The sequence below is a fragment of the Candoia aspera genome, chromosome 1, assembly GCF_035149785.1.
Source record: "Candoia aspera isolate rCanAsp1 chromosome 1, rCanAsp1.hap2, whole genome shotgun sequence".
In the NCBI taxonomy this organism is placed as follows: domain Eukaryota; kingdom Metazoa; phylum Chordata; class Lepidosauria; order Squamata; family Boidae; genus Candoia; species Candoia aspera.
Window position 1 is genome coordinate 14322898 of NC_086153.1, and position 14223 is coordinate 14337120.

At 42.5% G+C, this 14223-nt stretch overlaps 1 protein-coding gene and 1 long non-coding RNA gene across 3 annotated transcripts in view; one reads left to right on the forward strand and one right to left on the reverse strand.

The window, feature by feature from the left end:
* Positions 1 to 280: 280 nt before the first annotated feature.
* Positions 281 to 11230, reverse strand: LOC134493294 (uncharacterized). Of its 2 annotated transcripts, none has more exons than XR_010067574.1 (3): positions 11153 to 11230; positions 4894 to 5055; positions 281 to 1987 (listed from the first exon to the last, which is right to left on the reverse strand). It is a non-coding gene; the product is annotated as an uncharacterized LOC134493294 (long non-coding RNA). The 2 variants fall into 2 exon arrangements; XR_010067573.1 differs by having other exon boundaries at positions 11107 to 11188.
* An 817-nt stretch (positions 11231 to 12047) lies between these two features.
* Positions 12048 to 14223, forward strand: part of UBE2G1 (ubiquitin conjugating enzyme E2 G1) — a 49840-nt gene continuing 47664 nt past the window's right edge. The window contains exon 1 of the mRNA XM_063297741.1: positions 12048 to 12513. Coding sequence (XP_063153811.1) covers positions 12468 to 12513 — 46 coding nt within the window. The 5' untranslated portion in view covers positions 12048 to 12467. The remainder of the gene's footprint in view (positions 12514 to 14223) is intronic.

Below are 14223 nucleotides of genomic sequence, written 5' to 3' on the forward strand. Positions count from 1 at the left end.
TTCCCAGTTAGACTTTTTCTTATTCATTTCAGCCCACTGCTCAAGTCTATCTAGAATGTTTTCTCTTTCATTTAAATTAACCACCTCTTCCAGCTTGTGTCACCTGCAAACTTTGTTAATGTCCCCTCAACTCCCTCATCTATTTCACTGATAAAAACAGGGACCAACACAGGGCCCACAACAGAGCCCTATGGCACTCCACTCAGTATTTCCCTTCAAGCTGAAATGGAGCCATTAATAAACACTCAGCCAATTGTCAACCTATCTAATAATAATAATATCATCCAACCCACATTTTCTCATTTTATGACGAATATTATGAGGCACTCTATCAAAGGCTTTGTTGCGGTCCGGGTGCAGTATGTTCCCCTAATACTTCTTCTTTGGCTTTCTTTTTAACATTACCAGAGACTCTTTTTTGTTTGTGTGTGTGTGTCTCTCTCTCTTCTGTGTCTCTTGCAATTCTGAACTTTAGCTTTTCTGACAGTTTCTACAGTTTTTGGAGACTACCTTGTATTCTTCTTTGGTTATGTTCCCCTCCTTTCATCTCCTATACATGTCCCTTTTTCTTTTCAACATTTTTAGAGAGCTCTGCATGTATTCACATTGGCCTCTTTTAGATTTCTCACATTTTTCTTTCTTGTGGGAATTGCTTGCAACTGCATCTTCAGTATCTCATTTCACAGAACTTCCCATCCTGTCTGGACACTTTTCTCCTTCAGGATTTGAAGTCTTTGGCTCTAACCTACTTTCCCTTAGAGTTCATCACAATCAACTCTTCTGAAGTTGAGTATGCAGGTGTTACTCTTTTCAGTTCCTCCTCCTTTGACCATCACAAATTCAAGGATAACAAGATCACTTCCCTACAAGGTGTCTGTCACACTCTTCTTCAACAAATTACCCAGAGTTGATGAGGATTACACATGGAATAGCAGACTTATTTGTTCTTCCTTCTACCTTCTGACAAATGAAGTGGTCAGCAAGAGAGGAAAAGAATTGTTTGTATCTCTGACCCTTGGCAGAGTTCAATTCCCAGCAGATGTCGAGGTAATTGAAATCACTCCTTATCACTATTGCATGCCTCTTTGAAAGACTGGTCATCTGATGCACTTGTTGACTTCCACGATCCTCTTTTCTCTGCTTGTGCCATGCCTCTTAGCTGGAAGTATTGATTAAAAAACAACCTGTGGTCCCAATTTTTCACCTTTTTGCCTAAGGCATTATAATCTACACAGATTGTTTTCCAAGATCTCATCTGGCTGTGTCATTCATCCTGATGTGGATCAAGGGAAAAGGATAGTTGTTGGTAAGTCTGAAAAATTTTGGTAATCTCATCACATCCTATATACAGGCAACTGGAAAACAACACAACTCCCACAACAACAAATCATGTCTGCATACAGCTGCCTTAGCTCCTCTTGGGGAATCACTCATCATGACATAACTCTTCTTTCTCAGGACGGCTCTTGGGTTACTTTAATTCATGAGGTCTCAAGTGTCTTCTACAATGTTCTATGGCATAGTTTGCTCAAAGAGCTGCTGTTCATTCTCTAGAAGGGGAGTCTGAGTTCCACTTGCTTCTCTGAGTCACATTCTTCCATGTGTTTATCTCTGCCAAATGGAGTTGTTCCTGGTCTTTGCTGTTTTTTTCATTTCTTTGCTCTTCCTGGAGAGCTTCAGCTATTCTGTCCAGGAACCTCTCATCTTCCCTGATGCATTTCAATGTAGCAACTCTTCTCAAGCCCCATGATTTTCTTCTCCAATAGATTTCTTAGATTACACTACAGCAAGTATGGTCTGATTCCTCTTCAGGCAGAACTGCAAACATTGCACCCATTTTGCAGATCACAATGATGCTTCCCTTGCTGCCCAAGTTCCTTGGATCCTTCTCTGCCAACTCCCTTTGCCAAACTTCCAAAGAAATGTTCCCTGTTTCCTTGTTCTGGTTGTGACTTCCCAGAAGCTGCCCCTTTGGATAAGGACCGGGCTGGACTGAAAGAAGAAAGTCAAAAAAAGATAAAAGATAAAAAAGGAAGGATAAAAAAGTGCTTTCTCCTTGACCTTCCCTACTGAAATTTGCTCTTTTCTCTCTCTGTTGCTTGCTCAGTGAGTTCTCCCACCCTAAATTACCTACAGGTAGTCCTCACTTAGCAACCATTCATTTAATGATGGTTCTGACTTACAACAGTGCTGGAAAAACTTACTTATGACTGGTCCTCACATTTATGGCTGTCACAGCATCCCCACAGTCATGATTTCAGCACTTGGCAACCAGTTCGCATTTATGACCATTGCAGCATCCTGTGGTCATGTGATTGCCATTTTCAACCTTCTCAACTGGCTTCTGGCAAGCAAAATCAATGGGGGACCGTGTGATTCGCTTAACAACCATGTGGTTTGCTTAACACCCACAGTGATTCACTTAACAACCACTGCAAAAAAGGTTGTAAAATTGGATTGGATTCACTTAATGACCACTTTGCTTAGCAACCAAAATTATGGTCCCAATTGTGATAGTTAAGCGAGGACTACCTATATATATCAGTGCCTCATTTGAAAATAGGGTACTCAATGGAATTCTTGAAAACTTCCTTAAACTTCCTTCTAATAAGTACTATTAAATTGAGCTTTTCTATTCTTGTTCCTTGGATTAACTGCAAAGATGGAAGTCTGACAACTGCAGAATTCACATTACTTTTGTGCCCCTCCCCACCCCAACACCCTATTGTGAGACTGAATGTGATGGCCTGGTTCATAGAAGATGACAATGATTAGACCACAAATTATCCAATCACATTTCGGCTATCTAGTACATTGAACCCAACCAGTGTTGTCTCATAGATTCTGAATTATAAAAAAAATAAGGATCATGATGCAAACAGAATCATTTGGCTTGTTTAATTAGGAAACATACGTCTCTGCTACCTGTTATTGAAAAAACAGTGCAATACTAATATATTGATTAGGATTAGGATTAGGGAGTTAGAAGCTGCCTTTTCCTTTTGCTTGGTTTATGGTTCAATATATAATGCAGACCCAGAAAATGGGTTAATTAGTAAACAGGTTAAGTGTGAATGCAGCCATACATTCTCAGCAAGTTTGTATTTCATAACAAAACCCCCACATGATATAAAAGTTAGAAGATTTAAATAATTTATCTTCTTAGGATGTTTGGTGTAAAAATGACGTACAAAAAATAAGAGGGAAACCTGCTTGGTAGAAAGAGCAAGCTCTGGGACTTAAATTGGTAAAGTGATTTTGGTAGGCTTTACCTGTTGTTTTGCTCATGCATTTTGCTTTTAGAATCCACTGAGAAACATTTGCTAAGTTCACATGACTCCCTTGTCTAAGTTCAAGATCTAGCAGCTGCATTCATACAGCAAGGTTGGTTAATGTTAACCATGGTTAATTTGGAAGGGCAGGCTTAGCATGTTAGGCAAACCCAGCCTCCTAGTTAGATTTTGGCTCACTGTATTCTGAAAACAGAAAATATAGCTGTTACGTGTGAATTTCTGTATGTATGCACAGACATACGTAAGCCATGCATATACAAGGAGATCAGGTATACAGTAACACCACCAGGCCAATTACTTTTAAATTACAGTTTACATGGATAAATAAATCTTGAATGGGGTTGTGCAGAATTTTGGATTGCTTTGGAGGACTTAGGAGGGGATCATATGGCATCTGTCCATAGCTCCCTAAAGCAGCTGCATCTTTACCCAGGATCTGAATCCAAAGTGCTGCACAGCCCTGGTGCTGAATTTTGTCTGGCATGTATAAATTTTTCTTAATAATTTCCAGCATAGTTAGTCAAACTTGGCTTGGACCCAACACAAAATGTCTCAGTGAATGGCTCCCTGATATTGCATTACTCACCTGCCCCCACCCACCTTTATTTTAAAGATGGCTATGAACTACATGACACATCTCCTATTCTTTTCTGCCTTTATGCATCTACATGTTGCCAGAAGACTAAGGGAAAATGACACCCAACATTCTCTTAACTCTTCCATAAATGGCTGAATGCATAGAGTTCTCTATACAGGGTGGCCATGGGTCTTATTTTACGGAAGACAAAACTCTGAGTATACTAAATTGGGATTAAAGACTGAAAACCAAAAGAACGTAGGGCCTTGAAAATCCCCCCTCAATTATTAGCAACGGGCTAAGAAGACATATAGTCCGAAACATTCCAGCCTCTTTATTTAAGCCTGATTAGTTATATTCCTTTATTTTTTCATGTTAGATATTGTCTCCAAATGTGTATTTATGCAGATAAATTAATCCATATAAATGTTAAATAAACTTGTCTTGTATCCTCTTTTTTTGGTGATGTATGAAGGGTCACTCTTGAACTAAATGTAATTAACAAGAGTGTACAAATTTAGTTTAGAGCATTGACATTTTTTTATCACCCACTGAGATGGGTTAATCAATCAATAAGTATGCCCACTGACTGCATCATACAATTTGACCACTGATGTATCAGAAGTCACTTTTACTAAGCTCAGTGGTGTGTGCCCCCCAACCCCACACCTCCAAGCTAACTCTGCATAGGTCTGCAACATGAACATTTGGCTCCATGAGTATCTGGGAAAGCTGCCAAGTGTTGAATTCACCTTTGTAGTCTATGACTTCACTGTTATATGCAGACATTAGCAGATGGTAGTATGTTTACCTGAAACTCAGAAGCATCGCCATTGTTTCAAATATTAGTAGCTAGCCTTCTTTTCTTCAGGAAATCAAAATATTTTCAGTACTGGTAATTAAAACCAGTATTGAATAATTTTTACATGCTCCCCATTTCCCTGAGCAGTCTGAAGGTTTAGAACTCTATCCAATTTAACTTCCTTTAGGGAAGAGGCTACTAGAATGTTACACCTAGTTTACTTACAGGTGGAACGATAAGTGATGGCAAGCAGAATTCCCAACAGACAAATTGCATGTTATATCCCTCAATCTTCCAGCCTTTAGCTCTCTCTTTGCTTTTGTACTTTCACCACAAATTGTTGGTGTTACTTCATGCGCACATCATCTTATATCAGAGTTTTCCTGTAAGGAAAATAATTGGAAAAAATAGAACCCCACATGATCTTTTACTTGAGAGAAAGGAAACCAGAATTGGATAGAATATCTAATATCCTAGAAGACAGCAATAAAATTCAAGCTGATCTCCATTGCTTAGAGAAATGGGTTAGAAATAACAGGATGAAGAAAGAACAGAAGAAACAGAAATCAAATGCACAAGTATAGAATGAGGAATACTTGGCCTGCCTCAACAATAGTTTCAAATAATGAGAAAGTTTGTCCTGTGAAGGCAGATTGAAGGAACTGGGAATGTTCACCTTTGACAAGAAAAGGCAGAGGGTTGGTATCACTGTTCTTTTCAAATATGAATGACGTTGCACAGAAGAAAGGTAAGCCCTTTATCATCACAGAAGGCAAAATACAGAATAACAGATTCAATTTACAAAATGACAGATTTCTATTGAATGTTTGGAAAAAAATCCCAACAGCAAGAACAATTAATGAAACCAATTACTCAGAAGGGTGATGGGCTTCCCTTTGCTGGATTCTTCCAGGAGAACTAGATAGCTCTCTGGTGGGCATGCTTTAATTTGGATTCTTGCACGGAGCAGAGAGATCTGATGGCATAACATGAAATGGTAGACTTATGAGAATAGAAAGCCTGAGGACATGGAAAAAGCACTGAGTATAGATGGTCTGGGTTGTATGCAAAGCTAAGGCCAACCAATATGATTCTTAAAATCAGCAGGGGAGCCTCTGATTATGAACACATTGGTGGGCTCAGCAAACAGTGTGGAGAGCCAGAAGGGCCTCTTAGTGGCATCACTTCACAAATTTCTCCGTGGGAAAATACAGCTGGTCTGAAACAACTGAAGGCCTTCACCCAGCCATTTGCGGGATAATTGCTTTCCAGGACTAGATTGCCTTTCAGGCTACCCTTTTAAAATAAACATTGCTTTATTATTGTATTTTTATTGTTCTATTGTCTTGTTTCACAACAGGTGGTTTTATTTTTGATCATTTTATCTAACTGTTTTTATTCAACATTGTTTTTAATTGTTCTTTTGTATTCTGTTCTAGTCTCCCCCAGGAAGAAATATTGTCCTTATTAATTATTATTGTAATTGGTGGGACTTTTAGCTCACCCTCCTCTTTTTCTAGAGAATAGAAAATGAGTGTACTCCAAAAGCATTCATGGAGGTATATGATAGTTTAATTCACTCACAGTGCCTTTAGGGTCTGACATAATGTTGCTCTAGGGCTCACACCCTCAATATGATGTGTATGAGCATTAGGCTCCCTGCTGTACCAAAGATGCTTTTAATGAAAATATAAATGGGAAGATGTCATGCTGTGAAGAAAAGTGCCAGCCTGAAGGATCAGATCTTGACTCAGGACAAGCAGTGAGCTGAAGAAATTCTTACAGAAGATGCCAAACTATTTAGCATCATGAGGCGCTCCAGAAGAATCTCTTCCAAGTGGGTGAATGTTCAACTAAGTGCTAAAATCAGTTCAATTTAAGTAAATGTAAAACAATGCACACTCAGGCAAACTGTGATTGGAAAACGTGCAGAGGCAACCAAAATGATCAGAGGGCTTGAATACCTTCTTTACATGAAGAGACTAGAATGTTTGGGACACTTTAACTTAGGAAAAAAAAATCCCTGAAGGACATGATAGAAGTGTATAAAATCATGGAGCAAGTGAACAGGGAGAAGCTTTGCTCCCTATCTCAAAACACTAGGAACAAAGGCCATCCAGTGAAGCTGATGGGAAGAAGATTCAAAGCAGATAAAAGAAATCACACAGCACATAATTAATTTGTAGAAGTCATTACCTCAAGATGTGGTGATGGCCATAACTTGGATGGCTTTCAAGGGGCATAAGATAATGGAGGATGGATCTATCAAGAGCGATTACTGTCATTATTTCTGGATTGAGGGCAGCATGCCTCCAAATATATGTTGCAGTGGGGTAACAATGATAGGAGAGGGATATTTCTCCATCTTGGCATTCCAGAGGCATCTTGCTGGCCACTATAAGAAAATGTTGGGTTAGAATACGGCTTGGCCTGATTCCACAGAGCTTTATTTACATTACTTTTATTTCCAAGAATGCTTCTGGGACCTACATAGACTCCATAGATGTTTTTAGAAAATAAGAATAGGAAGTAGCTTATTGCCTATTTATCAAGGAAGAAAAAAAGATAAAAGTAAACTGGGAAAGGAGGAAGGACTCTGGGGGCTAGTGGGAGTGATATGCTAGTTTGTTATCTGGCAATGTTTTAATACTGGCAAGAGAGGATGCTGCTCCCAACCCAGAGGATCTTCCAGACCAATAGTCACTGATAGATCTGCCCTCAATGTGCCATGCAAATTAGTGGCCATTACTGTGTCTTGTGGTAATGAATTCCACAGGTTAATTATGCACAGTACGAAGAAATAGACTGAAAGTGTATTATAGTATTAGGTAAAGGTAAACGTTTCCCTTGACGTTAAGTCCAGTCGTGTCTGACTCCAGGGGGCGGTGCTCATCTCTGTTTCAAAGCCAAAGAGCCGGCGTTTGTCCATAGACACTTCCTCTGTGGTCATGTGGCCGGCATGACTACACGGAACGCCGTTACCTGCCCGCCGAAGAGGTACCTATTAACCGACTCACATTGGCATGTTTTCGAACTGCTAGGTTGGCAGGAGCTGGGACTAGCAACGGGAGCTCACCCCGTCACGTGGATTCAAACCGCCAACCTCCTGATCGGCAAGCTCAGCAGTTTAACCTGCAGCGCCATTTCTGTGGAAAAAGTAGCTCCAGGTATTTCCATATAGGATAATCCTGAGGTGTCAACTTATACATCGCCAAAAACTTCCCTCCAACTGCTGTATTAATTTACTCTTGGTTTTCCACTTATTCAAAAGCCAAAATGTTATCAACTTTTGTTAAAAAATAACATTTCTCCTGCAACAGGTTCTAGTTCCATGAGGTGAAATAACACTGTTCATGTACTTGTTTCCATATGCACTAAGAACAAGATGCATTCCCTCCTCAGTCTGGGACTAAGTTTGCCCATCATGCCCAGTCAAGATTTACTTAATCTGTTTGTTAAATAAGCCATAACTGGTTGGGTGCAAGCAACATATTAATCCACATAGTCCAGAGTACAAACCACAATGGTTAGGCTCATTCAACACTCTAAACCAAAATGAAACAAATCACATTATAGCGTAGCACATTAGGTGAACCTAGTCTGGAATTAATTTCAAGATATTCTAGGGAAAAACTGCAAATTGTGTTTTGGTATCTATGAGGTTTTTCTCCCCTGCAGTGCAAACAGCAGCTTTGGAGGAGCAATTTTCGCCAGGATTATAGTATGGGAGAAAAGGGTTAAATTCCCTCCTTCTCTGTTTCTGTGTTTCTCATAATTCCATTCTCTGTCTTCTGGACTTCTATTTCCTTTTTTTAATGTATGCTTGAAATACAAAGATGAATTTAACATTTTGGCCTTCAGAATTTTATCGATTGGGTTTGTACAGCATGATGGGCTAATATGTGGCTGGTTAGTTTGTGGCTTGATATTGTACATGCATCTAGGCAGAGTGGTTGGTTTATTATGCAAGTCTAATATATGCTCCTGACTACAAGGAATGCAGCCTGGCAACTGCATACCTATCTTGTAGGTAGCTGAAATATCATCCCAATTTAACAACAATTCAAAATTCAGATGCTTCAGTTTGTTCAAAATGTGGTGGTGCATGGAGTATTGGGTGCACCACGATATGCCCACATAACACCACTGTTATGTGAGCTGCCCTGGCTCCTAGTAGGTTTTTGGGTACAACTCAAAGTGTTGGTGATGATCACCTTTGAAGACCCACATGGCATGGGGCCAGGTTACCTGAGGGGCTGCCTCTTCTCCATGATTTCTGCCCATCTCACCAGATCTGGAAGAGTAGACATGCTCCAGGTCTCCTTGGTGAGGCAATATCACCTGGTGGGGCCTAAGAAGTGGGTCTTCTCTGTCATGGCACCTGCTCTACAGAACAGCCTCTCCCTAGAGATATAGACAACTCCAAAATTACTGGCCTTTTGGAAGGCCGTGAAGACCAAGTTCCTCCCCCAGGCATTGGAGAAGAGCTGTTAATCTGGGAGCTCCAGCACGGATATATGGCATAGGTGTTTTGTGTTTTTAATGAGAGGGCCTCAACCTGGGTGTTTGTTTTATTGCTGATGTTTTCTATGGCATGTTTACCACCTAGAGTTTTGTTGGACGGATGGGTGGCCTTAAAAATTTGATTAGTAAATAATAAAATAAATAAAGTTGTGAGAATGAGATCATTTTTAATATAGATCTTCGGAAATGATCAATATTTTTATATGGTATATTAGGAACCCTTGACCACACTTAAGCTCATAACTGATAAATGTTTAGCCCTAAAATACGTTATGCACAGATTTTATTACATAGTATGGTAAGAATCACTAGGAACCCATCCAGGTGAAGTTATGGAAAGCTGCTGCTTCCTTAGCTTCCTAAATTGTAGTTTCCAGTTTGCAGTCTCGCCAATCTATAGCCTGGCTACTGTGGTCCAAAATATATTTGGCTCCCATAAACCTTTTGGAGTTTACAGCACTCCCAGAGAATGCAAAAATTGGGAAGATGGGATTAAGAGACAACACTGAAAGATACATTCTTGCTTTTGCATTTTTCATTCATTCATTCATTTGATTTATACAACCGCCCACCTCACCTTTACATGAATCTAGGTGGCTTACAATAAAATAAAATAGATAAAATACACAATATAAAAATAAAGAATACTTACTTGTACTAACAATTTTCACGAAGTGAAGTAATTGAAATAAATTAAAATTGCCAAATTATCAATGTCACTATGTACTTTTGTATAACTCTGGGGATATCATGAGCACTGATGGTGAGCAGGAGGGGGCCCCTATCCAGGGGGGAAAACGCATGCGTAGTAGTGAGGAGTTGAGCAGCCATTCAGAGAGAGACAGAATAGACCCGCCTTGACTTTTGGGGTTTATCTGTCTGGGTTTTCCCACACTTCTTCAGTTTGTTAGGATTTTCTGTCTAATGTAGCAGTAATAAAACACTAGAGATCTATTCTTCATCTCAGCGTGGTTCTTGACTTTTAGGATAGGGATAGGCTTAGTCCTGGATTATTTGAAAGAAGTCTTTTTGTGTGTGGGTTAACTAAACGGTTAATGTTAAATCTCATTACATTAGTTTAACTAATGAGACAGGGCAGTACATATTGTAGATCACAGCTCAGCTGGTATGGTATGCAGGTTATAACTAAAGAAGCCAGCTGTGCCCATTCCTAGACCAGGAGACCCTGCCCATGGTCACTCACAACTCGGTTACCTCCTGACTGGACTTTTGCAATGTGCTGTATATGTGCTGCCCCTGAAAAACAACTGGAAGCTTCAATTGCTCCAGAATGCAGCAGCGCAGGTAGTTATGGGTGCATCTTGTTATGCCCATGTAACACTGCTACTCCACAAGCAGTATTGGCTCCCAACAGGCTTCTGGGCGTGATTCAAGGTTTTGGTGGTGACCTTTAAAGCCCTACATGGCAAAGGACCGGATTGTTTGAGGGACCACCTTCTCCCATGAACATCTGCCCGTTCCACACACTCCCACACGGATGGCATGCTCCAGGTCCCTTCTTTTAACTTTTGTCATCTTACAGGAGCTAGGAAGCGTGCCTTTCCTGTGGTTCCCCTGCTCTCTGGGACGATCTCCCCCCTCCCCAATATACAACAGACCCCAACTCTCTTTGCCTTCAGAAAAGCCCTTAAGACCTGGCTCTTCCCCCAGGCATTAGGTGTCAGTTGAGTGAGAGTCCCCCTCTGAGATGGTTTTATTGTGTGCCTGGTTGCCAATTTACATTTTAGATTTTGTATTTGTATATTGGTTGTTTGTAGGTTTGTTTTTTTATGTATTTATTGTGTTTATGTTGTATGCAGCCCAGAGTCACACTGGCTGAGTTGGACGGCTTTATAAATCTTTAAATGAATGAATGAATGAATGAATGAATGAAGCAGAATTCAAATCACCCGAGAATCATGAAATTCTTGGGCAGTCACTCGTTCTTCAACCTACCTCATAAGGTTGTCATTAGGAAAAAATTGGGTTGAGAATCCTATGTAACATGCAATGTATAGCAATTCTGAAAAAGACAATATAAATAATATAGAAAAACAGTAAAGACTCAGTTCTGAATTTATGAAGTAAAAAATACATCAAACTGTCTCTAGCAGGTGTAGACTACGTATCTCTCATAAACATTTCTTTTCACAAGAGTTAGGAAAAAGATTTGTTACAGTGGAGACTGCCAGCAACGTGAGCCTGTTCAAAGCAACTGCACAGGGAGGGAGGTGGGCTCCTTTGATAATAATGTTTAATTTAATCGTTTAAAAAGGAATGTTTTGAACAGACTTTTGATTTGTTTATCTTCATCACTCGTTAAAATGTTTTGCGTGCGGAAGTGGTTTAGGAACCCCATTCACCGAAAGCCAGTTACAGAAATATGACAGAATTTAAAAAAAACCGAAAATGCAGCGTAACGACCGAGGTGAAACCGAAAGCCGCATCATAGTTGCATACCCCGGAGAGCGTGGGTGGGGGGGAAACGAGGAGTAACGCTGCCCGTTCTTCCTTTGCCGAACTTTTAGGGTTAGAACAGTCTAAGCCAGGATGGTTCTGCCCTTCCCAAGATGGTGTCAGGGCCGGGGAATAATTAAATAAATAAGTAACGCTACCACAGCTCGCGCGTACACACACCCAGCGCTTGACTGCTCGGGCGCGCGCCGGAGCGGCTCAGTCCTGCTGTGAGTTCGACCTTCCAAATATGGCCGCCTCCCCATCTCTGGGCAAACCGAGCTGAAAGAAGAAAAGACGAGGAAGCGCAAGCCCAATATGCGAAGGGCGCATGCGCCGAGAGAGTTGTGCGCCTGCGTGTCGCGGCGCCCGAGTGCAGTGAAATTCCGTGAAGGGGGAGGAGAAAGAGAGGGGGGGAAGAGAAAAGAAAGCTGGGGGGAAGGTGTCTGAGCGGCAGACGCGGGGCGAGCGGCAGCGTTGAGCGCCCCCCGCGCGCTCTCCCCCCCACACTTGGTCTGACGCCGCTCCCGAATCCCCTCAGAGTAGTTTCTCCTCGCTCTTCCCCCTCCCCCTCATCCCCCTCCCTCCCCCCGAGGCGGAGGGACTCGCGGCGCTGCTGTGGCGGCGGCGCCGGCGCTGGCGCTGAGAGGACGGGCGGGCGGGCAGGCAGGCCCCCGGCGGCGGGGTCGGCGAGAGCGGGGAGGGACGAGAGCTCGCCGGCTGGCTGGCTCGAGCCCGGCAGTCGTAGGAGCGGGAGGATTAGGAGCAGCAGCTGCGCCGCCGCCGCAGACTCCCTCCCCGGGCACCGGCGGGGAGAATGACGGAGCTCCAGTCCGCGCTGCTACTGCGGAGACAGCTGGCAGGTGAGTCCGGGCGGCGGTATCTCAGGGCCGTCCCTGCTGAGACCCAGCTGGGCTGAAGGGCGGTGTGTGGGAGTCGGTGCCGGGAGGAGGGGGCCGGCTTTGAAACGTGGTCGAGGAGGAGGAGGAATGGGAAGCTTTGTGGGGCGGGCCGGTGGGGGGGGGGAGACTTTCCAAAAGAAAAGTAGGAGTTAGAACTGGGTCTGGGGGGAGAGGCTGGGGTAACTGCGAGGTAAGACGCGAGGTAGGTTGAGAACAGGGCTTGGGGCGAAAGGGACTGGTCTTCGGGTCAGAAGATAGTCGGGGAAAAGTGCCTTTTGTGCCTAGGGCGGAAGGCTGGAAATTTCCCGAAGTAGTAACTTAAGTGTATGTGTGTGTGGGAGAATATGGGCTATTGAGAAACCCGGGGGGGGTTGATGTTTTTTATAGAGAGAGGGGAGGATAGGAGGCATGGAAATGGAGGGGGGTCTAAATATTGCGGGGGTAGGAGGGCCCCAGGGGCAGCCATGGGCAACTAGGCAGTATGGTGGCGAAGAGTTGGGAGGCGTGGTGTGACTAGTAGATAGTGGGGCCAACGTGTTTAACGAGGGAGGAAGCAGGTTTGCTTTAAGTTGGATGAGGGGTGTGCTAGCCAAGGAGTAGAAAGGGTGACTGATCTGGAAGGAATGAGGCATAGAGAGAGGAAGGAGAGGTCGTTGGAGTCATAAGAGCTGCTGGGCATTGGTGTGGTGTATAATCGGAGAGAGCAAGGCATCTGTAAATCGGTTTGAGGGAGGTGTGAAGGTAAGTGAGGTGTCAGGGGTGAGTTTGAAGTAAATAACAGCTTCTTTGTGGAAGTTGAAGATTCAGAGAAGTGCCTCGTTGGCTCTTCAACAGTGTGTCTAATCTTTCTCAGCCTTTAGTGCAGAGACTGGCAGAGGGGTTGAATCCGGAGCTGTTAGAAAGGGGGAGTGGCTTGAAGTATGCAGAGGAAAGCTGGAGGTGCAGAGGCCTGGGTCGGAGAAGGGAAATGAAAAGTGGTAGATGTTTTTTGTGTTATACCAGTCAGTTTGCTACCCCTATTGAAGGTCATGGGGCAGCTGGAAAATAATAGCTCAAAAGGAAATATATATTTTGTGAGATATTTGAGAATGTGAGGAAAAGGAAACCGTCTTAAGCAACTAAGGGTTAACTTAGAGCATCAGAATGAGGGAAAGCTGGAAAGGAAAGACAGATTGAAGTTTAGGATACTCTAAAAAAAAATGAAAAGATGCCCTCTAGTCAGAATGCCTGATTTCTCAAAGCTGAATGCGTGCATTTCCCCCAGTAGTGCTATAGAAATGACTTACCAGTGCTGTCTTCTGGGATATGTTTTAACTTCACACAGTAACCAAAACCTCTGGAATTCCCAAATGGTCCTCATTAGGATATCCTGGGTTGCATAAGTGAGTGGTGTAGATTGTTAAATAGCTGGGATTAGAAGCAAAAAATGTCTTGTGCAATTAGGGTGGCATGAATGTTTGGTGCATAAAGAGCAGGTGGAAGATGAGAATAGGATAAACTTGACACCTAAGAATATTTGTAGAAGTTATTAGGCAGTAACTATTAGACTCAAGCAAAGATAAGGAAAAAAACTTGCTTCAGAAAAAGAATACCTAGTGAGGTTTGTACATTGGCTGCATAAGTCAAACAGGAGATAAGATGGGTACTGTGATCATATGGAAGATGCTTGGC